The sequence below is a fragment of the Eublepharis macularius genome, chromosome 8 (genome assembly GCF_028583425.1).
Source record: "Eublepharis macularius isolate TG4126 chromosome 8, MPM_Emac_v1.0, whole genome shotgun sequence".
Lineage (NCBI taxonomy): Eukaryota > Metazoa > Chordata > Lepidosauria > Squamata > Eublepharidae > Eublepharis > Eublepharis macularius.
The window spans coordinates 139,916,495-139,942,374 of record NC_072797.1 but is presented as its reverse complement, the minus strand read 5'-3'; the positions used below and the strand labels follow the sequence as shown (position 1 = coordinate 139,942,374).

General features: G+C 46.8%; 2 protein-coding genes across 3 annotated transcripts in view; one reads left to right on the top strand and one right to left on the bottom strand.

Annotated features, from left to right (window-relative positions):
• The window catches only part of NCBP1 (nuclear cap binding protein subunit 1), a 34,222-nt gene extending 25,248 nt beyond the window's left edge, over positions 1-8,974 (bottom strand). The window contains exons 1-5 of one of the 2 annotated variants that reach the window (XM_054986760.1): positions 8,719-8,974; positions 6,566-6,654; positions 4,253-4,353; positions 3,223-3,379; positions 195-302 (exon numbers count right to left, since the gene is read on the bottom strand). In XM_054986760.1, the coding sequence (XP_054842735.1) occupies positions 195-302; positions 3,223-3,379; positions 4,253-4,353; positions 6,566-6,654; positions 8,719-8,752 (489 nt within the window). In that variant the 5' untranslated portion in view covers positions 8,753-8,974. Of the gene's footprint in view, positions 1-194; positions 303-3,222; positions 3,380-4,223; positions 4,354-6,565; positions 6,655-8,718 lie in introns of those variants that run through there. The other variant, XM_054986761.1, reaches the window with a different exon arrangement.
• A 2,267-nt stretch (positions 8,975-11,241) lies between these two features.
• Positions 11,242-25,880, top strand: part of TSTD2 (thiosulfate sulfurtransferase like domain containing 2) — a 28,945-nt gene continuing 14,306 nt past the window's right edge. Inside the window, exons 1-8 of the mRNA XM_054986579.1 lie at positions 11,242-11,319; positions 16,232-16,445; positions 18,037-18,365; positions 18,489-18,597; positions 20,251-20,376; positions 22,028-22,133; positions 23,205-23,323; positions 25,242-25,400. Of these exons, the coding sequence (XP_054842554.1) occupies positions 16,254-16,445; positions 18,037-18,365; positions 18,489-18,597; positions 20,251-20,376; positions 22,028-22,133; positions 23,205-23,323; positions 25,242-25,400 (1,140 nt within the window). The 5' untranslated portion in view covers positions 11,242-11,319; positions 16,232-16,253. The remainder of the gene's footprint in view (positions 11,320-16,231; positions 16,446-18,036; positions 18,366-18,488; positions 18,598-20,250; positions 20,377-22,027; positions 22,134-23,204; positions 23,324-25,241; positions 25,401-25,880) is intronic.

Sequence of the window (25,880 nt, the reverse complement as noted above, 5' to 3'; positions counted from 1 at the left end):
TTAAGACATGACGGTGGTTCCCTCTCATATTTTAGAGCCTGCCTTATTCAAGGGGCTTCAGGTTTCTTACTGTTCATAAAACATCCACAGCCAGATAAAATCTTGAAATTGATTTTGCTGGGATATTCCCTTTATCCAGGGATGTGTGTATGTCAATAGTAAGTCACCCATGATATAAAAATATCTTTGCATACCTGAGGTACATCCTCCTCCTGAGTCACACAGACAAAGTTCTCAAACATGGCTACCATCGAAGGTGCAGCAATTACATGGCAATTCACTAGATCAGAGAGAAAACGGACCTAAGGGCAGAACAGAAACATTTAGGCATTTAAGAGAGGGGAGGGGGAGAATCTCAACTTTGCTGGCTTGGATTCTGATGGGGAATGATTATCAGGAGCTGGCGCATGTGCTTCCCTGCCCTCCTTTCTCTTACCATGGGGAGACAGCTTGCAAGCAGACCCCACGTTTCAGCTTCTCGTGAGCATGGACGTTTCTTGGTTCAGAACCTTTTACTTGTGAAGAGGGGGTAGGAAGTACATGGACCTGAATCTCAGTCTCTCTACAGATGGAACCCTAAAGGCCAAACTGGAACTGTCCCTTCCAAGGGGTATTCTCCTCTGTCCAAAAGACAGCGAGTAAAAGAAAAACAGGCACTATTTTCCAACTGCAGATTATTAATACCTTAATAATTACTAGATTATTAATTTAGATTATTAATTTAATTCATAATTATTATAATTCATAATTATTAATTAAATTGGTAGATGGGGTGAAGGTGGTGGAGATCTTAGGGGGAAGTCCCCATGTCCTCCTTGAATTCCAGTTGCTGTGGGGGGCCAAGGAAGTTCGTAGCCAGACTTGTAGGTTAGATTTTCGTAGGGCCAACTTCAATGAACTCAGAGGCTTGATGAGAGTCATTCCGTGGGGGAGTGTGCTGGAAGGGAAAGGAGCGAGTGAAGGGTGGGCCCTTCTCAAACACGAGCTTTTGCAAGCTCAAGCCCTTGCTATTCCAGCAAGACGGAAACATGGTAAGAGCTCCAAGAAACCGATGTGGATGCACAGAGAGCTCCAGAATAAGCTAAGGAAGAAAAAGGAAATGTTCAGGAAATGGAGAGAAGGACAGACCTTTAAAGAGGAATATATGAGGGTTACTAGGTACTGCAGATCAGCCATCAGAGAAACCAAAGCTCAGTATGAGATGAGTCTGGCTAGGGAGGCTTGCTACAATAAGAAAAATTTCTACAGATACGTGAGAAGCAAACACAAGGTAAAAGAGGCAATTGGCCCACTGTTGGGGAGTGGAAGGAGAATCTCTGATAGAGGACAGAGAAAAAGCAGACAGGCTTAATGACTTTTTTGCCTCTGTTTTCTCCCTGAAGAACCTGAGCCCATCTAGAGATTGCAGAAGACATGACAGAACACCTGGGGGGCTAGTTGACATTGACAGAGAGGTTGTGGAGAGGCACCTGGCTGCACTGGACGAATACAAATCCCCCGGGGCCGGATGGTGTGCACCCAAGAGTGCTCAAAGAACTTTCTAGAGAACTTGCAGAACCCCTGTCCATCATCTTCAAGGCCTCCTGGAGGACTGGGGATGTGCCACAAGATTGGAGAAGAGCGAATGTTATCCCAATCTTTTAGAAAGGGAGGAAGGATGACCTGGGAAACTACAGGCCAGTCAGTCTGACTTCTGTTGCTGGGAAGATATTAGAGCAGATTTTAAAGGGATCGATCTGTAAGTATCTGACGGACCGCTTAGTGATCTGGGGAAGTCAACATGGTTTTGTCCCCCAACAGATCTTGTCAGACCAATCTGGTTTCCTTCTTTGATCGAGTGAAGAGCTTACTGGATCATGGGAGCTCTGCCGACATGATTTACCTGGATTTCAGCAAAGCTTTTGATAAGGTTTCCCATGACATTCTAATGGGTAAACTGGAAGACTGCGGACTGGTTAGAGGACCACACCCAAAGAGCGGTGGTCAATGGCATTTCATCAGATTGGAGGGAGGTGTCCAGTAGGGTGCCACAGGGCTGAGTTTTGGGCCCAGTACTTTTCAATATTTTTATCAATGATCTGGATTATGGGGGAAACGGGCTACTCTTTAAATTTGCTGATGATACCAAATTGGGAGGAGTGGCAAACACCCAAGAAGATAGACTTAAAATTCAACAAGACTTGAATACTCTGGAGAAGTGGGTGGTTGTGAACAAGATGCAATTCAACAAAGACAAGTGCACAGTATTAAATCTGGGCCACAAAAATGAGAAGCACAAATACAGGATGGGGGATACACTTCTGGGCAGTAGTGTATGCGAAAGAGATCTTAGAGTAAGAGTGGATTGTAAACTAAATATGAGCAATCAGTGTGATGCGGTGGCAAAAAAGGCCAATTCAATCCTGGGTTGTATCAAAGGGGCCATAGCATCGAAATCGCAGGAGGTCATAGCCCCTCTCTATACTGCCTTGGTCAGGCCGCACCTGGAGTATTGTGTGCAGTTCTGGAGGCCTCACTTCAAAAAGGATGTGGACAAACTGGAGAGGGTGCAGAAGAGAGCAATGAGAATGATCAGGGGTCTGGAGAAGAGGAGACTGAGGGGGGACATGATTGCTCTCTTTAAATATTTGAAAGGCTGTCATTTGGAGGAAGGCAAGGAGCTGTTCCAGTTGGCAGCAGAGGGTAGGATGCGAAGCAATGGGCTTAAATTACATGCAGAAAGGTACCGGCTGGATATTAGGAAAAACTTTTTCAGTCAGAGTAGTTCAAAAGTGGAATCAGCTGCCTAGGGAGGTGGTGAGCTTCCCTTCACTGGCAGTTTTCAAGAAGAGGCTGGATGAATACTTGTCAGGGCTGCTTTAGGCTCATCCTACATTGGGCAGGGGGTTGGACTAGACGGTCTGTATGGCCCCTTCCAACTCTGTGATTCTGAATAGGCAAAGGGAACAAAAAATTTCTCTACCCATTGAATTCTAAGTTGTGACCCGCCGCCAAATAAATAATTAGGCCATGGTCTATACCGGTATTATATCACAAAATATGAAACATCAGGAATGCAGTAGCGCTATAATAAAGTTACAAGAGAGGCCAGCATGGAAAACGTTCAGATGTGCTTGAGATTCAGTTTTCCACATTCCTGCAAGATGAAAAATGGGCCCTTCAGATTAACTGAGAAGCAAGACAAACTACGTAACGACTGTAAGATGCAAAAAGGCAACTTACCAAGTACACAGCTTCATTGTACATGCTGACTTTCAAGCATTCTTTGAGCTGACGAATCATGGCTTCCACAAACTCTCCTCCAAAATTGTAGTTCCTGGCATTCAGTAAGCCAACTAGAGTTGTGTAAACAGTTAACTTTTCTGGTAACAAACGTGCACTGATTTTTTTTCCATAAAAAGGAGACAAAAGTATGAGACATTAATTCAGATGGCAGCCAATGGGTCAGCACCCTTATGAATGACAAATTCAAGCCGCAGATGTATTTTGAATTTGGCATGGCTCTCTCTAACACAAAAAGAGAAGCCAAAACTGGATCTGGGCTGGATCCCACGGATCCCTTCTGCTAGCTCAGGCATTTTCCTCCAGCAACAGGGCAAGACCGCTTCTGCTGGAGGAGGAATAACTGATAGTGAACTGATTCAACTCTCTCTACCTGACCACAGGGTTCTATATGACTATGATATATCCTCAGCTGATTCTTTTCTCTACTTGTTTAAACTACACAATTAGGTAGCTGTGCACATTACTTATCCTTGCAGATCGGCGCTTTGATCAAAAAGTACACAAGCCCTAAGTAAAACAAAGTTGTCATAATTTTGCTAAAGACCTCAGGAAAGTCTCCCAGAAGACTAGGATTGTGAATTTAGACAGTTCTCTGCAACAGCGAAGAGCCTGCTCATGGTATCTGCACGGCACAGCATACGGCTGAATGATTAGCAATGGTGCACTAGAATGTACATACACAGAATCAATAGGGTGGATCAAGAGAATACCATAACACTGTTGCCCCTGAACCCCCCAAGCTCCTAATTAAATCTTGCAATTGTTTCTAACCACGAATGTGATTATGCTGGATCAACTCTTTTCCAGTTCCAATACTGTTTATTCAGTTTTCTCATTCCCTCCCAATTTTAGTCTTTAAAAGAAAAAAGCCCGGAGCACACACACATAAAAAGCTTATGGAAGTTTGAAAGTGTTTAGTGTAGGTAATACTTTATCACCTGGATCCATAAATCTTTTGCATACATACACTGTACAAAGGAGTCTTAGTATCTTGCTCTTGTAGTTTGGTAGATCTGCCTCCAAGACTCCAGCCAGGCCTTCCAAATTACTCTCCAAAGAGGAATTACTCTGAGATAATTAAAAAAAAATAGCAATTCATAATCTTACCAAGAGACAATATCAAGGTATTTCTTAGTAACTATTCAATCTGTGGCTTCTTAGTAAATGACAAGAAAATCCAAAACAGATCCACTTGGTCTGGAATCTGGTTTTTAGAACACCATGTTTCCAATTCCATAGTTGCAGATAGTGAGGAAAGCAAGTGAGCAATAAAACGCAAACACAAATCCAAAAAAGCTCCAAATTCAGCCACAATATCTAGAAGGGTGTTCACAAATTATACTTTAGGACTAGTGCAAATTTAACTGTGGCCAATTATTCCTTTATTACCCACCTTTGTCAATGAGGTGCAAGGCAAATTACAAAGTAATTTAAAAACAATGCAATAAAGACCAGTATAATGAACTATGGTTATGTTTAAGAGAGTTTTCTTCTTAATTAGGATTTCAAACCAGCATTTAAAGCTGTTTAGCAATTCCTGATGGAAAGGGAGCCTCGATTAGCACTATAACCATAATTAACATAATTACTGTTGCTTAAAACTAGAAAAGGGAAGGCAAGGTAGTGGAGTGGAGCTGCAAGGAAGTGCAGCTGGGTAGAGCAGAGCAAGGGCCAGTTCCCAGTCTTTTAATCATAGTGAAGCCGTGCTGGGTCTCACGTGACTTACAGTGCAATTCGAAAGAGTTACTCCAGTATAAGCCCATTGAAATCAGTGGGCTTAGAATGGAGTAACTCTGCCCAGCGTTGCTCTTAAAACTGGCAACGCCAAAAACTAACAATTCCACATATTAATGGAATAATGAAACTTTCAGTATACCTTATCAGAGGTTCCAAAAAGACTAGCTATTCTCAGAGGGAATCTGACAGAATGAAGTGGTCAAATATGACTTTAATGGTGATTAATCAACCTTGTATACCTCATGTCTAAAGCCCACTGCAGTTCTCGTCCTTAGCAGGAAGATGCTTATATAATCAGTTGATACAAACACAATGGCACAGTAATTTCAAATAGATGCTTTTGAAAAGTTCTTTGTAGTTACTCAAATACACTCTGATCTTATTGGTCCTATTTAATGGGGAGGGCAGCACAAAGTAGGCACATTCCCCTTTATCCTACAGTCAGAAGCTATTTTAATTCTCACTATCAATATAAATTGAAAGGTTCTGGTAAAACGATCTAACAGCTTCTTCAAGGCAGACTTTGCTGCTGCTATACTTGGGTTGTTACGTTATAGTACATTTACCAGATTGGACAGTTTGTTCATGAGCTAGGTAGTGGTTAAGAGTGGCAGGACTGTAATCTGGAGAACCGGGTGTGATTCCCCACTCCTCCACTTTAAGCCAGCTGGGTGACCTTGGGGCAGTCACAGCTCTCTCGGTCTCACCCACCTCGCAGGGTGATTGTTGTGAGGATAATAACATACTTTGTAAACCTCTTTGAGATGGTATATAAACCAAATGTTGTTGATGTTGATGATAATAATAATTTCTAAAATCATAGCAGTGAAGGCATATTGTACCAAATGCTGGTTACTGGTTGATATCTAACAGAAGGAAAAGATACATTTATCTAATGATGGGCAGCCAATGATCTCAAATCACTCATTTCCTCTGCTTTACAGGCCATTTGGGCTACGGTCCTTGACTTTTGTTCCTGTTCCAGTACAACTTCCTTTTGTCAACCATTAACCAGGCCTCATGAATCACCCAAGAGGAGAACCAATCATTTTTAAAATGTAGAGTTATTTTCAACAAAAAAGCTGGTGGTATGTTTTCTTACTTGCCCAAATCTCTTATACATCAATACTTCATGTAGTCAAATCTGTTATTTTGGATCAAAAGTTTGAATCTCCCTTGTCTCTTAACATGCCTCAAAGACATACTCTTTTTTGTTTTTATATGCCACAAAAAGCCATTTTGATTAAACAGGAACTCTAATGGGTAAAAAGACAGTGCAGGATCACAGCTTGTCATTTCTGTTTTTCCATTTGGGCAGATCCTAGATATGAAAACAGAAAAGCCAACACCGGGCTGTTCCCGCACCTTCTTCTTACCATTTACAGTCTCTGAACCTTTTTTGGCAATCAGAAACCATCTGGCTTTCTGATGAGCCTCCCAGAGTAAATTTAAAAACAAAACAAAAACATGTACACACAACTCAAATGCTTGTCATGGCCTCCAAACCAAATGTTACAAATATGAAGTGGCTAATCTCTCATACCTTTTCTCCCACTCTGCATATTAAGGATTCCAACCGTTCTTCAATTACAGATGGCTCAGATGTTCTCCTTCTTTTGTGTGGCTGCCCACCTGTTTCAATGAGACGGCAAAAAAAACCATAGACCAAATTGTTTTTACTGCTCCAAGGCAAAATGAAGTAGCGAATGCGGCTTAGGGCCAATGAAAAGCCAGACCTAAATCTTCACATCTGTATACTTGCATGGAATGTCTCTCAGCACAGAGCAAGGGTCACTGGGGGTGGTGAGGGAGATAGCTGTGAATTTCCTGCATTGTGTAGCGGTTGGACTACATGAACCTTCCAACTCTGTTTCTATGTCAAAATATTTTATTAGTCTAATGCAACGTTTTATTAATACTGCACCAAAACTCAAGTCCTGTAATTGGACCAATTTTATAGTTATAGATTTATCTTTATCTTAAGATTTCACTTAAGGAACAATGGACATTTCATTTCCAACATTCGGCAGAACACCACAATATCCAACATTTTTCATGGCTCGCTAAGAGCTACTCTTCCTCAGTGCCTACCCATTAACATCTTGCCTGGTCTTGAGATTTATCAATGAAATCTTCATCATCTGGCACACAGGAAAGAAGCTCTTGGAAGATTCCATCAGGGCTTCAACAATTTTCACTTCACTATCAACTTGAGACTGGAACAGGCTCCCCTGGTCTCCATATACATCTGCATGTTTCCAGCTATCATGAAGAGTATATCAAAAAATCTCAAACTTGACTGCTTCCAGTCAAGCAACATTTATGGTCATATTTAATCCGTATGATAGATGCCTGTACCTGAAGAACTTTCAAAAGGCACTATTAGGATTACAGTACCCATCCAATGAAGTAAACAGACCAACAAAGCCAGAATGATGCATAAAAACTGCCAACTATAAGGCAAGTCCATAGAAGATAATAACCCCCGCCCGTTATCACCTACAGCTAAACAAGCCCAAAGAATTATCAACGATCTGCAACCTCTACTGGATAATGACTTTTCTCTTTCACAGGCTCTTCTTCACTTACAGACAGCTCCCTGACCTGTCATCTAAACGGGCCACCTAACACACACACAAATTCAGAAACCAGCCCCTGCGACAAACTTGGAGAGCCAGTTTGGTCTATTAGTTAAGAACAGCAGGACTCTAACCTGAAGAGCTGGGTTTGATTCCCTATTCTTCTGCTTGAAACCAGCTGGGTAGCTTTGGGTCAGTCACTGCTCTCTCAGAGCTCTCTCAGCCCCACGAGGTGATTGTTGTGGGGATAATAACAACATACTTTGTAAAACGCTGAGTGGGTGGTAAGTTGTCCTGAAGGGCAGCATATAAATTGAATGTCGTTGTTGCTATTATTATTATTTTTAACAGTTACCAGATCTGTGCTCACGTACTCTCAAGCAGCACAACCACGGAACCTAATGATATCAACTACACTGTAACAATAACAACATACCACCCTTCAGGACAACTTATCGCCAACAGAATGATTTACAGCGTGTGTCATTATTATCCTCACAACAATCGCCCTGTGAGGTGGGTGGGGCTGAGAGAGCTCTGAGAGAGCTGTGGCTGACCCAAGGTCCCCCAGCCGGCTTCAAGCACAGGAGTGGGGAATCAGATCCAGCTCACAGCTGCCCTTAACTACTCCTCCAAACGGCACCATCTCGAGCTCGTCCCCTTGCTCACGCTCCAGTGCAGTGTGCCTATGTCGCCATGTGCCAAGGGTGCCCGGCCACCTACAGATAAAGGTATGGGGAAGGCTGAACAGCGCACACCATGAACCCAGGGGCGCTGACTTCACCCCCCGCAAAGGGGCTCAGGGCAGCTCGCCCCCCCCCCGCTCCACTTGGTCCCCGCAAAAGTCACGCGGGGAGGGCGCGAGTGGCCGGCCAGGCGCAGTGACGCGCGGTGGATCGGGACCCGGCGCTAGACGGGCTCCACGGGTGCCTCCCCGGGGCATGCCCGTCACCGCAGGGAAAGGGCCCCGAGCCCCGACGGGGGAGGGGGCAGCCACTCGCTCCACGCTCGCCCCTTCCTTCTTTCCTTCCTCAGGGGGCTGTGAGGGCCGGCGGGTTCCCCTCACTCCGACCCCAAGGCCAGCCGGCCGGCCAGCCCACCCGCCTCTCCGCCTCACCGTCGTTCTCGTCGCTGTGCCGCCTGCGCGACATGGCTGGGCCCCTCCTGCCGCCTCTCGGCGCTCCCGGGCGCAGGCGAAGAAGAGGGCAGAAAGCGGAGGGGGGGCGCGCTTCAGGGGCGCGCGCGGCGGCGGTTCCCGCGCCTCAGCAACTGGCACTCCGCCCGGCGCGCGTTCCCGGCGGCTCTCCGAGGCTGCGGCCTCCCCGCGGCGAATGGCCTCCCCAGCCGCGCGCGCCAGCCGCCCGCCAGCAAGCCCTTCCTTCCGGTTTGCGGGCCGAAGAACGTTGACGCCGCTCTACGCACCACGCAGCTCTATGGCCCCGCCGCCCCGCCTGCTGTTTCCTCTCCCTTCCGGCTGCTCCTTTCCCTGCTTGTGATTGGCGGGATGTCAACGGCGTGATTGGAGTAGGGAAGTTCTTCCGGAGCGGAAGAGGAGCGCTAGGGAGCGTCTGCATATGCAAAAGTGTTTTGGATAGCGCATGGAAGTCAAAGGAGGGACGTCCTCTCTTGCATCCGATGCCTGTTGATTTCGTGATGGCTGCAAAGGGGCAGGCGGGTTAATTGGCCATAGCAAAACACACAACAACAACAACATTCCATTTACATACCTCCCTTCAGGACAACTGAATGCCCCACTCAAAGCGGTTATCCTCACGGCAATTTCAAGATTTCTATCACTATATATATATTTATTTTTAATTAACATATATTTAATAAATATGTATTTTATATGTGTGTGTGTTTCTCCTCGAACTCAAGATGCCCCAAAGGAGAACATACAATACAAAAATAACCCAACAGAACTCCATGCACAAACATTTTTTTTTTGCCCTCCTAAACACACTCAACAAAACCACATTATACAGCAGTTGTAAGCAAAGACCCTGAGAGATCGGACAGGGTTGCAAGATGCCATACCCATGGAATGAGATTGCCCGCCATACTGTCTCAGTTGAGCTGTTCTCTACAATCAGTCCAGTAACTAAAAAAGCTGGAGTGAGCGTGGAGAAAGGAAGGGCCATTCAGGTGGTGACCAGAGGACCGTCCTTGGTGTGTGAGTTCACACTGGGAGATCGGAGTCCCCACATCTCTGCAGGGCTTTCAAAGTAAACACCAGCCCAGTACATCGAAACTGGAAGCACCTGTGCTCCAAGGCAGCAGGTGCTTCTGCATTTTGCCTGAAGGGAAGCCTCTTGTTTTTGAGGGAAGCCTTATATGCAGTGCATTGCAATGGTCCAACCTAGAGGTTACAGTAGCACAATTCATGTCAAGAATACGGCTGGTGGAGGATGCTATTCTGGATGATACTCATTTGCCTCCTTAGGATGGGGTAAGTATATCAGAGAAACAATGGTGCTGACACCATAATGACACCTCCTGCCAATGGCACCCTGCTCATAACTTAACTCCTTTTATTTATTATTTACTTAGAAAACGTACATGCCACCTCTGGAGAGCCCGAGCAGAGGAAGCTCACAAGATAAAACAAAATGACAAGTAACAAAAAAGGCAAGGATAAAAAGTTGCATTGTTTAAAGCCAGCAAGGAAACAAGCAAGAGCCCATAAAGGGCATCAAATCCACCATCGTATTTGGACACATGCATCGTATGATTAGCAGAAAACTGCAGAGTGTGGACCTCGGGTGTTACAGAGAAATAATTTGTACCTATCTCTGAGCAACTTATCAAACCTGATTATTTGCTGCAGTGAACAGGTGCTCTAGTTCAGTCTAAATGCTACTAAGACTGCAATCCTAAACAGAGTTACTCCACATTAATTTCTGTTCAGGATGGCACTGTAAGTGGAGCAATAGCCAGGGAGTTTGTTTTGCTTTCTGGGGCTCAAACCTCTTGCCAGCTTACTGACTACTGGAAGTTTTCTTGTGGCTCTCTGCATGATTTGACCGCACCGGCCTTGCCTCTTTCCAATCAGACGGAACAGGTAGTTCTGCTGTATCTCTCCATCAGCTACAAATGTGGCAGTCAGTCACACCTGATGCAGACAGACAGACAAGAGTCAACCCCCCCCCCCATCAGAGGCTGCCTGATGTGTCTCTGAATGAACCCACCGCTCTCTGGCCTTTTATTCCAAAGGCATGCCCTGAGCAGAAACATTTCTCTGTAACACCCGAGGTCCCCACTCTGCAGTTTTCTGCTAATCATATGATGCATGTGTCCAAATATGATGGTCTATATTCTCACACACTCTAAAACTCAACTTTCTTTAGGTCGAAGAATGAAAGGTGCCTCCAGTTTTCTTTCAGCCAAGTTTGTGGGGCTGCTGCCACGCGGCGCTCGTGTCTCCGGCTGGCTTTTCTGGCCACACGGGCCGATTTTCAAAAATGGTTCTGCACGTTCATTTTAAGCGGACAGCAAAGCCCGTGTCTGCCTCCAGCCCACCGGGGCCAGCCGGGGAATTGGGCGCAGTCCCTCCAGCGCGGCGTTTCCAGGGAGGAGCCGGCGCGGGTCACGCCGAGGCATGCTTTCCCTGCGCCGAGCGAGTCAGCGCATTCAGCCGCCTGCCGAGCAGGGGAAGGAGGCGCCGGGGCACGGAAACGCCGGACCCGGGGGCGCCCAGGGGCGGCGAGCGCTGACCCAGGTAACAGGGGCGATTGGGCAAGAGGAAGAGGGCGGAAGAGGGAGGCCAGGCGGCAGAGCTGGGGAGGGGGGCGAAGGGGGCGAGTCCAGCTTCATGCCTTCGCTAGATCTATAGAAAAAGCAACTGAAATCCAACACTTCCCGTGAAATCCTAAGCAGAATAGTAAAGAGTCCAGGAGCCCCTTTAAGACTAACCAACTTTTTTGAGGCATAAGCTTTCGAGAACCACAGCTCTCTTCGTCAGATGCACGATGCGTCTGACGAAGAGAGCTATGGTTCTTGAAAGCTTATGCTACAATAAAGTTGCATCTGACGAAGAGAGCTGTGGTTCTCGAAAGCTTATGCTACAATAAAGTTACATCTGACGAAGAGAGAGTGGTTCTCAAAAGCTTATGCTACAATAAAGTTGCATCTGACGAAGAGAGCTGTGGTTCTCGAAAGCTTATGCTACAATAAAGTTGCATCTGACGAAGAGAGCTGTGGTTCTCGAAAGCTTATGCTACAATAAAGTTGCATCTGACGAAGAGAGCTGTGGTTCTTGAAAGCTTATGCTACAATAAAGTTGCATCTGATGAAGAGAGCTGTGGTTCTCGAAAGCTTATGCTACAATAAAGTTGCATCTGACGAAGAGAGCTGTGGTTCTTGAAAGCTTATGCTACACTAAAGTTGCATCTGACGAAGAGAGCTGTGGTTCTCGAAAGCTTATGCTACAATAAAGTTGCATCTGACGAAGAGAGCTGTGGCTCTCGAAAGCTTATGCTACAATAAAGTTGCATCTGACGAAGAGAGCTGTGGTTCTCGAAAGCTTATGCTACAATAAAGTTGCATCTGACGAAGAGAGCTGTGGTTCTCGAAAGCTTATGCTACAATAAAGTTACATCTGACGAAGAGAGCTGTGGCTCTTGAAAGTTTATGCTACAATAAAGCTGGTTAGTCTTAAAGGTGCTACTGGGCTCTTTACTATTTTGCAACTAAAGACTAACACGGCTAACTCCTCTGGATCCTAAGCAGAGTCGATGGGCTTAGACCAGAGTAACTCTGCTTAGGGTTTCAATGTTAGAAGACCCACCCAAGAGTGTTTGGGATGGTCTGCCCTGGGGGAGGCTGAGGCAGGGGCTCTGTGCTCTATTAAACCAACTTCTGCGTGCATTGCCAGCTGCTGCCAGTTGTGTCCACAGTGGCGATCCCTCATCCTGTTGCTCTCTGCTGAGACCCACAAACATTACACAGCAATCCAGAATGTGGTTGTGCAGACAGATCCTGGCTGTGCTCTTAATGCTCCCATTGGCAGGAGCTGCCCTGGGCAGGCCTCATCCTGGATAAAGATGCAGAGGAGTTAGCCGTGTTAGTCTGTGGTAGCAAAATCAAAAAGAGTCCAGTAGCACCTTTAAGACTAACCAGTTTTATTTAAAAGGAGATGTTTACATATACTAGCAAAGGAATGTTTTGATTGCTCCTTCCCCCTTCCTCCCCCTAATTGCCTCTTCCCTCTCTTGCTCTTCTGTATTTGACCAGTCTCTGTATCAGGCATCTGACGAAGAGAACTTGATTCTCGAAAGCTTATGCTACAATAAAATTGGTTAGTCTTAAAGGTGCTACTGGACTCTTTTTGATCATGGATAAGGAACCCTTTCCTCTGAGGAGCCTTCCCCCAGTGGGTTGCCTGGCCCCTGGCTTCCCAAACGTTGCGCCTCATGGACACAAGGCTGGGGATGTTGTGGAGGTGTAGGATCCCTTCGCTCCCAGATTTATTGATTTAATTCTTTTACACACCTGCTTTTCCAAACATAGTTCTCCCAAGACAGCTCACCAATAAAACGCATCATATAATCAGCGCCAAAACCTAAAGCCGTAAAAATGAAGAGCGAATCAATAAAATAAAAGATTCAGCGGAGCATTTGTAAGGGATTAAGCTTCAAACTAGGAGGGAATAAACTTTCAAGTTTACCGGTGGCTTTGATCTCACATACATCTCACAAACCTGTTTGTAAGAAAGAACAAACACGTGTTCACTGTACAAATGAAACCATGTACTGGTATCTGGATAAACAACAACAATTGCGCTTATATACCACACTTCTAGACAGATTAGTGCCTCACCCAGAGCAGTGAACAAGTTAGTGCAGTTTCAGTCACGTGTTCACTGTACATGCGTTGAATATATCAAAATCAAGCTGTATGCTGTACACAGATTGTGAGTTCATTGTCACTTGTGAACTGGGCTACGGCGTTCCAAAATTAAGGGGTTTTCAGTTCTGTCTGGTATGCCTGCCCATGAGGGAGTGAAGCAGTAAGATCTACGAAGACCTTTGTTTGCTTCTCGCCTAGGCATAGCTACAAATGAAATTGTTCCCTTGTTGAATCTCAGAGCACAGCCAGGAACGTCCAGGGGTGTGTGCATGGTGGGGGGCACTTTGGGCCCAAGCGGTCCGATGTTTTAAAGACCAAAACCAGCCTCCAGGACGGCAGTTCAGAGCAAATGTTGGGGTGGGTGAAGCTGCCCCAGTTTATACAGGAAGAGGTGGCCTTTTGCCTCAGTCACCCTTAACAACTCTGGCGAGAAGGTCAGAATTATAGCTGTTCCCTCCTGATCTTTTCTTCTGGAAGGGAACAGAGCTGGGTTGAGCATTGAACTGGATTCTCAGCTCGTAGGTCCAAAGCACACCCAATGTTTGCTACTGTCTCTTTGGGCCATGGAAAGAGAACGTCTTGAGCAGGGGTCCCCAGCCTTTTTGAGCTGGGGTGCACCTTTGGAATTTGACACAGCATGGTGGGCACAGCCACAAAATGGCTGCCACAGGAGGCAGAGCCGGCTACAAAATGGCTGCCCCAGCTTCCCTTCAGGCACACAGTGAAAATCCTTGTGCTGTGGTGGCAACTGCCGCCAAAGCAATGTTTTTCATCATCTGCACAGCCAATCAAATTTCCAGTGGCCAGTCAGAAGCTTTGCTGGGCAAAAGACCCACCTGCCTCTTCCTACTTTTTAAAAACACTTGGCAGGTGCCAGGAAAGGTGTAGGCGGGCGCCTAGAAGCACCGCATGAAGGACCCCCTAGTCTTGACGCTAAAATAGTTGCTGTTGAGGGAAACAAAATGGCTACAAAAGGAGATGCAGTTTGCCATCCTCAAGGACATCCAAGCAAACATTCCAGATAGGGTTGCCAACCTTCAGGTGGTGGCTGGAGATCGCCTGGAATTAGAATTGTTCTTCAGGTGACAGAGATCAGTTTCCCTGAAGAAAATGGCAGCCTTGGAATGTGGACTCTATGGCATTATACCCAGATGAGGTCCTTCCCCTCCACTAGGGTTGCCAGTCCCAAGTTGGGAAATTCCTGGAGATCTGGGGGGGTGACACCTGGAGAAACCTGGAGAAAGTGGTGTTTTGGGAGGGAAAGGACCTTGGCATGGCATAATTCCATAGAGTCCACCCTCCCAAAGTAGCCATTTTCTCCAGGTGAACTGATCTCTGTGGCCTGGAGACCAGTTGTAATTCCGGGGGATCTCCAGCCACTACCTGGAGGCTGGTAACCCTACCCTCCACAAACCCCACCCTCCGCTGGCTCCACTCCCCAAATCTCCAGGAATTTCCCAACCTGGAGCTGGCAACCCTCATCCAGAGCCTCAATCAGACATGATGCTGGAGGTACTGCAGTGGGGAGTGGTGCCACAGGGAGGGTCTGGAACTGGGACAGAAGGCCGGGCCCCAGTTCATGCGCTTAGTAAGAGACCCTGGCACTTTAGTTTCCATCAAACCCCCCCCCCCCCCAATTCTGTCTATGAAATTATCAAATTATACTGACTGGGTAGCCCTGCCCTGAATCAAGTTTATGTGTGGCTATGTTATGCCTTTGCAAGTCTGACAAAAAGCCATGATCAAGCCTGAAGGTTATGAGGCAACTGGTGGATCCAGTTTCTAGCTAATTCTAGGCTGTCCAGCATCCAATATGGTGCTTACCCAGCTGTGAGAGAAGCCTCCAGTTTATTCTGTAAGAAGGTGGAGAGGACAGCTGGATTCCTCCAGTGTCAGGTTTCTCATACATGGGAGAGCTGCAGAGTGCAGCTATGAAACAATATCATACTTGTATAATAATTCTTTCATCGTCTCAGAAATCCTTACGACAGCCCTGTAAGGTAGGCCAGCGCTTGACTGGTAGCCAAGGAAAAGGTTGCTAGGACCTTGCCCCTCCCTCAGTAGGGCCTGAGTTCCTTTGGTGTGCCTCAGAAGGGCAGTTTAACTCAGACTTTGAAGGATATAGCCTTCTTCATGCTTGAAGCTGTGAGGAGGGGATAAATAATTTCTCCCACAGTTACTCTGCACTTTAGTGGCACTCCAAGTACTTACAAAGGGCAGTGGCTCTGCAGGGACCACCTCCCCCCCACCCCAGGTCAAAATTTCAGAGGAGGGCTGGGATTCATACCCTCTCCAGAAGAAGAGGGATACTTTCCTATAGGGAATGTGGCTGTCAGATTTGTGGCCCTCTAATTACACCACACCAGGCCTCAAGGAAGCTTTGGATGGCAACAAACGTCCTGCTCCCTTAGAGGCCTAGTCATGGAAAAGTGTATCTTCTGCAAGTGAAACCAGACATAATAAAGTAACTCTAAAAAATGTATTTCCGTGGCCAGGCTTCCTCTGGCCTTCTCACATAGCAGTGTGCTGGGGATTCCACTTCCAGTCTTGCCCCTCTCCCAGGCATCAGGTTAGTTTCCCCTCTTTGATTTTTAAAAGCTGCTCTAGACTTTCAGAGCCATTGTAAGAATGTGGCCCCAGAGAAGAACAGGGGGGCTTCAACCACTTGCAATGAGCGTGCTTCTACAACTCTAAAAAATGTTACATCTGTTCTCACTATTCATTTCTTAAAGGACTCTTACATGTTTGGGATTTTCCCTTACAACTTAAATCTGTGTTTTCAGACTGTCTTGTCTAGGTCACATTATGCCCAGCTGCTGTGATGTAGCAATGATCTCGTCGCTGTCGTTGCCTGACAGAGAGGACGAAAGAGACGCCTGCATTTTGACGTTTGCGGACCTAGAACTGAAAGAGCATCTTCCTTTCCCATCCAAAAGCCACCTCAAAGCTGAGTTTGATGCCAGTGCCAGGAAGAAGCAGGCATCTGCAAAGAGGAAGGTATTGCTTTTGTTACAAATGGTAAAATGTAATCTGATGTGAGAGTATCAGGACAGGATCTGGGAGACCCAAGTTCGAACTCCTACTCTGCCATTGAAGTTTGCAGGCTAACCTTGGGCCAGTCTCTCTCTCTCCCAGACTAACCTACCCCACAAGGTTGTTGTGAGGATAAAATAGAGGATGGGGAGATCCATGGGCAGCGTCCTGAGATCCTTGGAGGAAGGACAGGATAGGGAAAGAAATTCTGTTTCAACATACATAACGGTCAAACTGCAGTGCAAGTCAAAGGATCCTGAGCCTGGTGAGGCTTCTATAAAAGACATTCTGAAAGGACTGTGCCTTTCGTTGATCGGAATCAGTCTGGCCTTTCATGGTGATGGTGGAGTGTAACCAAATGCTTGAATGCTGGGGTGAAAAGCTGGGAACTAGCATGGATAGATAAGCAAGAGAAAATATTTACAACATAAATTTTATACTAATCTTAATATTGAAGGCCTGCAGCCAAAGATTTGGCTGGAAATTTCAGAGGTACATCCTTAATTGGAAAGGAAGTGGGATGTGTCATTTACCTCCACGTCATGAAAAGCTTCTGCTTACCATTTGCACACCTTAAAGAGACAGAACATTTTTCTTTAGGCTTGTCGGAACTCTAAAAGGAAACCAAGGAACTCCCTTGCGCCTACTGAGGGAGAGCTTCCTTGCATGTTGAGAACTGTGTTCTGGAAAGTTTTTTTAGAGGGAATGAAAGTTAGGGTGAATGTAAAATTTTAAGAGTGCTTGAGGTGATTTGCTAGCACATTCACTGCTCTGTCAAGAAATACATTTTTCTCTCTAGTTTTCAAAGTAGGTCAGCTTGAACTGGGAAAAGCTTATCTGTGGAAGGCTCCTATCAGCTAGCATCCATGTCGTCACCGACACACTAGCCCAGCAAGCAGGTTATTTTTTTTAATGTAGTGTTGGATGCAAAAGAGATGAACATGTACACAAACATACAGTGCCACTTTAAAAAAAAATATTTCTAAAAAGTCAAGAGCACTGCTTATGCATGGTAGGGGAAGCATGACTGCTTTACACATTGGAGTACGCAGGAGGAGTCCAGGTCCCCACTTGGTCTCCTGGGTAACAGTTAGATACGAGTTATGGAATCTCCTCAGTTCCCAGGTGTGTGGATGCCGATATGAATCATGACTGTATCACATGTGGAGAAACTGCTTCAGCAGTCCCTCCTGCAAAATTTTCCTAAACTGAAATTGTCCCTTGGGTGGGCGTGCTATTTGGGGAAACCCACATATTCCCTGGGATGCTCGTGGGTTGGCCCAACTGACCTAATAGCAACCCCTGGCACTGTATGCACAAGAATAGAAAACCCACCAAATCACACGGGACGACTATGTCTGACACAAGGTGGGAGACCCCAAACCCAACCTGCACACTCTGTGATGTGTAATTTGGCCTGTCTGAGGTTATCTGTCGTTGGGTATGTCTGCCACGAGTTGCAAACTCTCCACAGCCAAAAAGCCCACCTTGGCTGTTCTTAACATTGTTTTTACCCAAATCTCTCATTGCTTGGCTTTCTTTGTCCCTCTTGCAGGCATTTGCTCTCTTCGTCAAAGCTAAGGAAGCAGTCGCTGACACTTGCTGTCCGATGTCTGCTTGCCACGAGGCCGTTTCCTGGAGATGCTGCCAACAGACCTTCAAAGACTTGGCGAGCATTCACAGGCACGTGGCTGCCCATCACTTTGCCGATGTGAGGCAACAAGCAGCTGTGATCTTAAAGCAGATGGTGGCCAAAGCCGATATCATAAGCAGCCCGATTTCTGCCGATGAGCTGCCTCGGCCCAAGGGGGCCCTGTATCCACCCCAGGAGACTTGTTGCACGCTGCCAGACACGAGACATATCGAGGCTGACGAATTGACAAGGTTTGTTTTTCAGCGGCAGTTGCCAATTGAGACGGTAGCCTCGTACGAGAGAAACTGCTCAGGTTTTGATCAGCCCTTTAGGAATATGCAGAGTTCTGACTGTGCTTTTCTTATGTACCCAAGTGAGGCAGGACAAGTTCTGCTCTTCTACTGTTACTGTGAGTTGGCCGATCCAGAGGGGCTCTGTGCATGGCAGAAGGCTTTGTGTCAACACCTGCATCTGAAGGGAAAGGTAAGAGGGCTGGGTGCAGCTTCAGAAGGCTGGTTGGCTTCTGTTTCAGGTGGATGGCTCAGAGCAATCCCCTCTAGAAGAGCTGCTGCTGGATAAGCGTTTTAGCCTGCCCATTCACTTAGCAGTCTGAGAGCGCTGACTCGTGAGCAGAGCCATTACCTGTTCAGACATGGTGTAAAACTCCACTTTATGAAGGAGCTCTTTTTCTTGCAGGACAACTCAGAGGGTCTACCCACACCTTATGTTATCACCACATCCTTCTTGAGTCCACCACAAAGACTTTGGAGCAGGCACCGCTTATGGATTTCCTGCTGGGAACTCAAGACCTAGGCTTGGCCAGGCCCGATTCACATTAGAGCTATAGCTCACTAGGAGTAAGCCTGTCTCCTGGTGCCATTTTCCCAGCCTGAAATGCCCCCGAGGAAGTGCTGTATGCTTTCAGGAAGCCATTTAGGAATGCCCCACTGTCAATTTCCCCAGAAGGGCATTTCAGGTAAATTTCCCCTGGGGCCATTTCAGGTCAGGGGAAGCATACGCCCCGTCTCCTTGTGAGTCATGATCCTGCTACCAGTTGGGTCACCACATGTCTGTGGGTTGAGTTCCCGGCATGGAACTTGCAATTCATGCCTAACTGGCAGTCCTAGTGATGGCCCTGGGGGAGGACGTTGACCACAAAATGTCCAGGTTAGGCCCTCAGAAACAAAGCATGAATTAGTCACTCCACCCTCGCTACGGTGCTCACTTCACCAGCAGCTCCCAACGACGACAGAACTGACACAAGCCCTTTATTTTCTCCCTGAGGGAGAAGCAGAATTGGATTCCCAATGAATGGCTCATTTAAATGTCTGCCAAATTGTTCCTGCATGTTTTTTGTAAATGTGGTTGTAAAAATGGTAGGCAGTGGAGTGAGAAAGCATAGGTTATTACACCCCGTTGTGAATTCACATTTATTCTTGAACCTTTGTAAGTACAGCAGGCTTTGCCCCTTGGATGTTAGACATGCCTATAGGTCTGAGATGAGGGTTGGGATTGGCTTGTAGGCACTGAAGGGCCCCTGCAGCAGTGCTATTCCCTTGTGCATAACTGGAGGAGGGAGAATGGATCAACCTAAAATGTTGCAGCGTCCCCAAACAGGGTCCCTTTTCAGGCTTTCTAATAGTCTGCCCATGTTGGCCAGCCAAGATGAGAAGGCAGAGACTGTGCATACAAAAGGCTTGGAGTTTTTCATATGATTTTTTCCCGATTGCCCGTTTTGCTGAGCAAAGGTTTAGCTGTGGAATGTCTCTCCTATTCTGCTATCTGTCTTTATTCCCAATTTCCAGTTCTTCATTGTAGAATGGCTACTTCGTGTTAGGATTGCTAAGGCTGCAATCACATGCACACATTTACCTGGGAGAAAGGCCCATTCAAATCACTGGCCTGTGTCCTACCACTCAGCTCAGTAAAGTTGGAAGCCTTCCTCTGGTCTAAGAAGCCTTCTTCCAACTTAAGTGGCTCTTCCGTCACTGGTGGAAGAGCCACTCAAGTTGGAGGAAAGCACCCGTCTTTGCTAAGTGGAGTGATAGGATACTTGCCAGTGGATTTTTCTTTCAAGTGGACACCCATAGGACACTGTTGCCTATTTTATATGGAACTTTGTTACTCGGCTTCCAGGTACGAATCGCTTCTGAAGGTATTAATGGAACCGTTGGTGGGAGCACCACAGCGACCTGCCTTTATGTGGACGCAATGCTGTCTCATCCGCTCTTTAAAGGCATTTTGATGAGGGATGATTTCAAGGTGAGAGGTGCTCATTGCTCTGTTATAGATAAACTCCAGTTCTCATTCCCAGCTGAGGATTACTTTAAGCTCCCCCTTAATGAAGAGATCTTGCATGTTACATAGTTGTGGGATTGCCACAGGGACGTACTGGATAGTGCCTGGGGCATCGTCACTGAAGACAACGCTCCTTTCATGCCTGCATAATCTGGAGCCTTAAAAAGGGTTTATATCAGGGGTGGCCAAACTTGCTTAATGTAAGAGCCACATGGAATAAATGTCAGATGTTTGGGAGCCGCAAGACATGATGCATTGAAGTGACTTCAGAGGAAGAGGTGGGTTTGGGGGAGTGTCCTGAACGTGACATCACAGGAAGGGGTGGGGGTTTGGAGCAGTATGCTGGAAGTGACATCAGAAGGGGTGGAGTTTGGGAAGAGCCATCACCTGACCTTTGACTTGGAAGTGACATCACAAAAGTGATGTCACATCCTTGCTAGGCTTCACCCCCAAAGTCCCCAGGTATTTTCTGAGTCAGACCTGGCAACCCCAATATTTTTATTGAAAATATGAAAGACATGGAAGGAAAGAAGGAAGGAAAAAGGAAAAGGGAGGAAAGACATGGAAAGAAAGAAGAAAAGAAGGGAAAGGAGGGAGGGAAAGACATGGAAAGAAAGAAGGAAAGGGAGGGAAGGGAGAAAGGAAACTAAACTAAAATGTATGGCCATGGTGATACCCAGAAACCATCAGGAGCCACATGTGGCTCCCGAACCGCAGTTTGGCCACCCCTGGTTTATATGATGTTTATGCTTTTAAATACTTCCCTGGCAGAGTACTTCTGTGGTCTGTTGCTTGTGTAGTAACAGCCCTTTAAAAATGAACTTGTGTAAATATATCTGCCTCCTCTGCAGTACGCTCCCTTTTCAGAACATTTTTTAAAAATGTTTAATTGTTTTGGTTTGTTCTTTGAAGGGTATGGTTCCCCCCACCCCATCCTCTGCCACTTCTAGGGCCAATTAAACAGGCTATGTGACTTCAGATATCACATTATAATCAGTTTTTTAATCTTTCTTCCTCCTGGGGAAAAAACCTCACAAATGGCTTTGATCCCTTGGAGGTTTTCTGTGGGCAGAGGAATTGGGGTTCGAGGAATGCAATTTTCTTTCCCCCCTTCCACAACAACCTGAAAAATCATCTCAGGCTGCTGCAAGAGATGAGAGGTGAGGAAGTTGCATCCTGAGAACTCAAATCCCTCCACCCATGGAAAATCTCTGGATTGAAGCCAATATTTTCATGATGAAGGTGTCTTTGAGAAATGTCCTTTTGCTCCTGAAATTATTATTTTTGACTCATAGATCAGAATGGGACAACATTTATAACGGCCCTAACTTTGATGAAAGTGGAAAGTGGTTTGAGAGATCACCCGTGTTTTGTCTGGTTTTACGTATATTTCTGTTTTCCAAGTGTTACCTCTGGTCAAACAGGTTTTGAAAGAGACAGAACAGAAAATGGCCCATCTGTTTGCAGAAGATTTACTATCAGACCTCTTTGGCAGAGGCAAGCAGCTCTCTCTCTTTCTAATAGCGTTCAATTCTAGGAACAAGCTATTATCTGAAAGCTGACGAAGGATATTTTGATAGCGTTCTCTTGTTTGTTGATTCTCCCTGTGCCTCAGACCAGCCCTGGAGGAGCTCACTGTTTCCCACACCTTCGGATTGGTATCTTTGAAGAAATCGTACCCATGGGGATTGACCCAAAGAAAATCTCCTACAAGGAAACTGGTATGAAGAACAACCACTGTCAACTTTCCAAGGAGTTAGCTGTGTTAAGTCTGTAGTTGCAAAATAGTAAAGAGTCCAGTAGCACGTTTAAGACTAACCACTTTATTGTAGCATAAACTTTCGAGAACCACAGCTCTCTTCGTCAGATGCATGGATCTGACGAAGAGAGCTGTGGTTCTCAAAAGTTTATGCTACAATAAAGTTGATTAGTCTTAAAGGTGCTACTGGACTCTTTCCCTCATTGTCAACTTGAGACTGAACAAGAGGGGAATGCAAAAAACACTGTAAAGGAAAATGGCAGCTGCTAGATTGAGGCTGTCCCAACTGTTACGGAACAACCACCTGGAAGGAGTGAGGCAGATGTCTGCTCTTGGGGCCCTCCAGGAATACTGGAACTAAGACACAATTATTTAAAGGAGCTTATTGAGGAAGCTTAAACGTTCCATTGCTTATTTTTGTTTTAACACGCTTTTTTAAATACTTGTTTTAATGATATCTTCCAGTGATTTTAATAGATGATACTTTTTGCATCATGTTTACTGGTGTTTAAATGACACGTGTTTAGCGGTGTGGTTTAATGGTTCAGCTTCTGAAAGGCCCAGGTTCAAATCCCCCCTCGGCCGTGGAAGTTCAGTGGATGACTTTGGAGCAGTCAGTCACCCGCTCTCAACCTAACCTACCTCACAGGGTTACAGCTTGTGAGGATAAAATGGAGGAGAGACAGTTGTAAGCTGCTTGTAGTTTCTATTGGGTGGGGGGAAGTGGGGTATAAATACTAAAATAAATATATTGTTGTACTGTCGAAGGCTTTCATGGCCAGAGTACGTTGGTTGTTGTGGATTTTCTGGGCTGTGTAGCCGTGGTCTTGGCCATTGTAGTTCCTGACGTTTCGCCAGCAGCTGCTGGCGAAACGTCAGGAACTACAATGCCAAGACCACGGCTACACAGCCCAGAAAATCCACAACAACCAAATATATTGTTGTTACCTGTCTTGGATCCTGACTGTATCAGGAGAAGGGGGGATAATTAATGCCTGAAATAAATAAACTTAATTTTTTTATTTATTTGTAGGAATTCATTTGACTCCAAAGGAGTTTCATAGAGAAGTGGAGAAATATCTTTCTCAGGGTAATAAAGTACAGACAGACACCATTTTGCTTGACTGTAGGAACTTCTATGAAAGTAAAATAGTAAGTGATTTGTTTTTATTCTGGGGGGTTTTTTGCATTCTTTTGGGACCAACAAGCAGAACAGATCTCCTTCTCATGTGGATATAAGTGCAGCCATAGGAGCACCTGGGATTGCCACCAGACTCAGGGCTGAGCCAGTTGCATGCTGGGACTTCTGGGGCCCTGCACCCCTGAGAATTAAAAGGTTGGGAGCTCCAGACACGGAACACCCATGCCTGCTTTGGCCCTCACGGTTGTGTGCAAGGGGTTCTGTTTGTGAACTGGCTCATCAGAGGCATTGGCAAGGATCTCCTCCTTTCTCTTTTTCAAGGCACGGCCACCGATTGCTGAAATCGGGGCATCCGTATTTATACCACCCCTGCAGTTCATAAAAAGGGGGACCCTACTTGAGCCTGAACTGTCCCTGAGCTCACCGGCAGCCATCCATGCTCACAAAATCCCATCACCAAAGAGAAGGAGGACGTTCAAGGATACTGGCACATCTCAAAGGAGAGGAGGAGCCGGGAGGCAGCTGCGTGTGTGCGTGCACGCGCGGGGGGGTGCCATATTGAGGGGGATGGTGTTAGTAGATGATTGAGGGAGGGACAGATGGAATTTGCTGCCTCCCAAACCCTCAAGGTTCTCCAGAGAGTGAGCAAGAGTTCTCAAGTATTTTCACGAAACACGCAAGCCCCTTCTCACAGAGGCTACGGAAACCCAGAGATATCTGGCAAAGGCTGGGTGGTAGATACCCTGTGTAGGGGTACGGCTATCTCTAGGTGGCCGGTAGGGAGGCCCAGAGCATTAACCATATGCCTGGCGGAACAGCTCTGTCTTACAGGCCTGGCGGAAGGATAGCAAATCTGGCTGGGCCCTGATCTCTTTGGACAGAGTGTTCCACCAGGTTGGAGCCAGGACCGAGAAGGCCCTGGCTCTGGTCGACGCTAGGTGGGCCTCCCTGGGGCCAGGGGCCAGCAGCAGCTGTTTGTCACTGGATCAGAGCATCCTCTGGGGCTCATACGGGGAGAGGCGGTCCCGCAGATTCTTCAGTCCCAGTCCGCATAGGGCTTTATAGGTTAATACCAGAATCTTGAATCTGATCCGGTACTCCACCAGATTAGACTGATGTAATCATTCTGTGAGCTTCCTCCCTCAGCGGTGCCCCCACCTGACGGTCTGCCATCCTGCCAGCTGCCTAGGCAGGTGCCCTCCAGCCTCAGATGAGCAGGGAACCTGCTTGCACCTGCTTGTTCCTTCTCCTGCCCTGGGAGTGACAGCACGCTCCAGCTGCCTCTCCCTGCAGTTCCTCCTGGGCCTTCACAGGAACCTGACTGTAAAGGATCCCCCTTGCCCCACTTCCATGAGTCTTCTCCCAGTCCTCACCCAGCCTCCCTGAGTGGCCCTTCTCCGCGCCCATCCAATGGGAGGGCTGGGTAGTCTCTGCAGTCTCCTGGCCTCACCCACCCCATCCCAGCCCAGCGGGCTCTGCCTGGCTCACCCCTGTTGCTGCTGGAGTCTCTCCAGTGGCTCCCTTGGCAGCTTGGGGCCTGTGCCTGCCCAGCTCATGCTGCTGGCAATCTCCTGAGGTGGAGCTGCCTGGGCAACTGCAGGAAAAGGCTGCAGGCTGCTTCCCAGGGTTGTGCCTGGGTGTTGGCTGCTGCGGTCCTAATGGAGAAGGTGGTCCGGGGCTCTGTAGTGGCACCTGCTGCTGAGATACTGGCAGAGGTGGTGCTGCTGCTGCAGGGCGGGTCAGTGTGTGTGTGTGTGGGGGGGGGGGTGAGCAGGAGGACAGCGTTGCCGGACACGTTCACCACCTTGGGTTTTTCAGCAGGGGAGTGATTGCAAACTAGCCCAGTCTCCAAAGGCCTCTGCATCCTTCTGCACTCCAAAACATTCCCACCAACCTTGGAGTTAAAGGTTTGTCTCACCTCCTTTGCAGGGGCATTTCCAAGGCTGTTTGGCTCCAGACATCAGGAAATTCAGCTACTTCCCCAGCTACGTTGATGAGAACTTGGAGCTTTTCAGAGGCAAACGTGTCTTGATGTACTGCACGGGGGGGATCCGTTGCGAGAAAGGCTCAGCCTACCTCATATCTAAGGTGAGTATTCTTGGAGAAATGGGGTGAGGCTAGAAAAATTTGGAGGCTGTGAAAGGTGGTTGGAGCAGTGGAGCTTTTTGTGAGGCCAAAAGCATTCCTCGCTTCACTGGTGTGATATGTTAGCACAGTTATTCCAGGATCAGAAATGAATAAGGAAAAGATTGAGCAGCAACAACATTGGGGTGGATACTGCCATGTAATACTGGAAGAGATTTTTCAATCCAGAGGAGTTAGCCGTGTGAGTCTGTAGTGGCAAAATAGTAAAGAGTCCAGTAGCACCTTTAAGACTAACCAACTTTATTGTAGCATAAGCTTTTGAGAACCACAGCTCTCCCACAGCCCTCTTCATCAGATGCATGCATCTGACAAAGAGAGCTGTGTTTGGTTGTTGTGGATTTTCTGGGCTGTATTGCCGTGGTCTTGGCATTGTAGTTCCTGACGTTTTGCCAGCAGCTGTGACTGGCATCTTCAGAGGTGTAT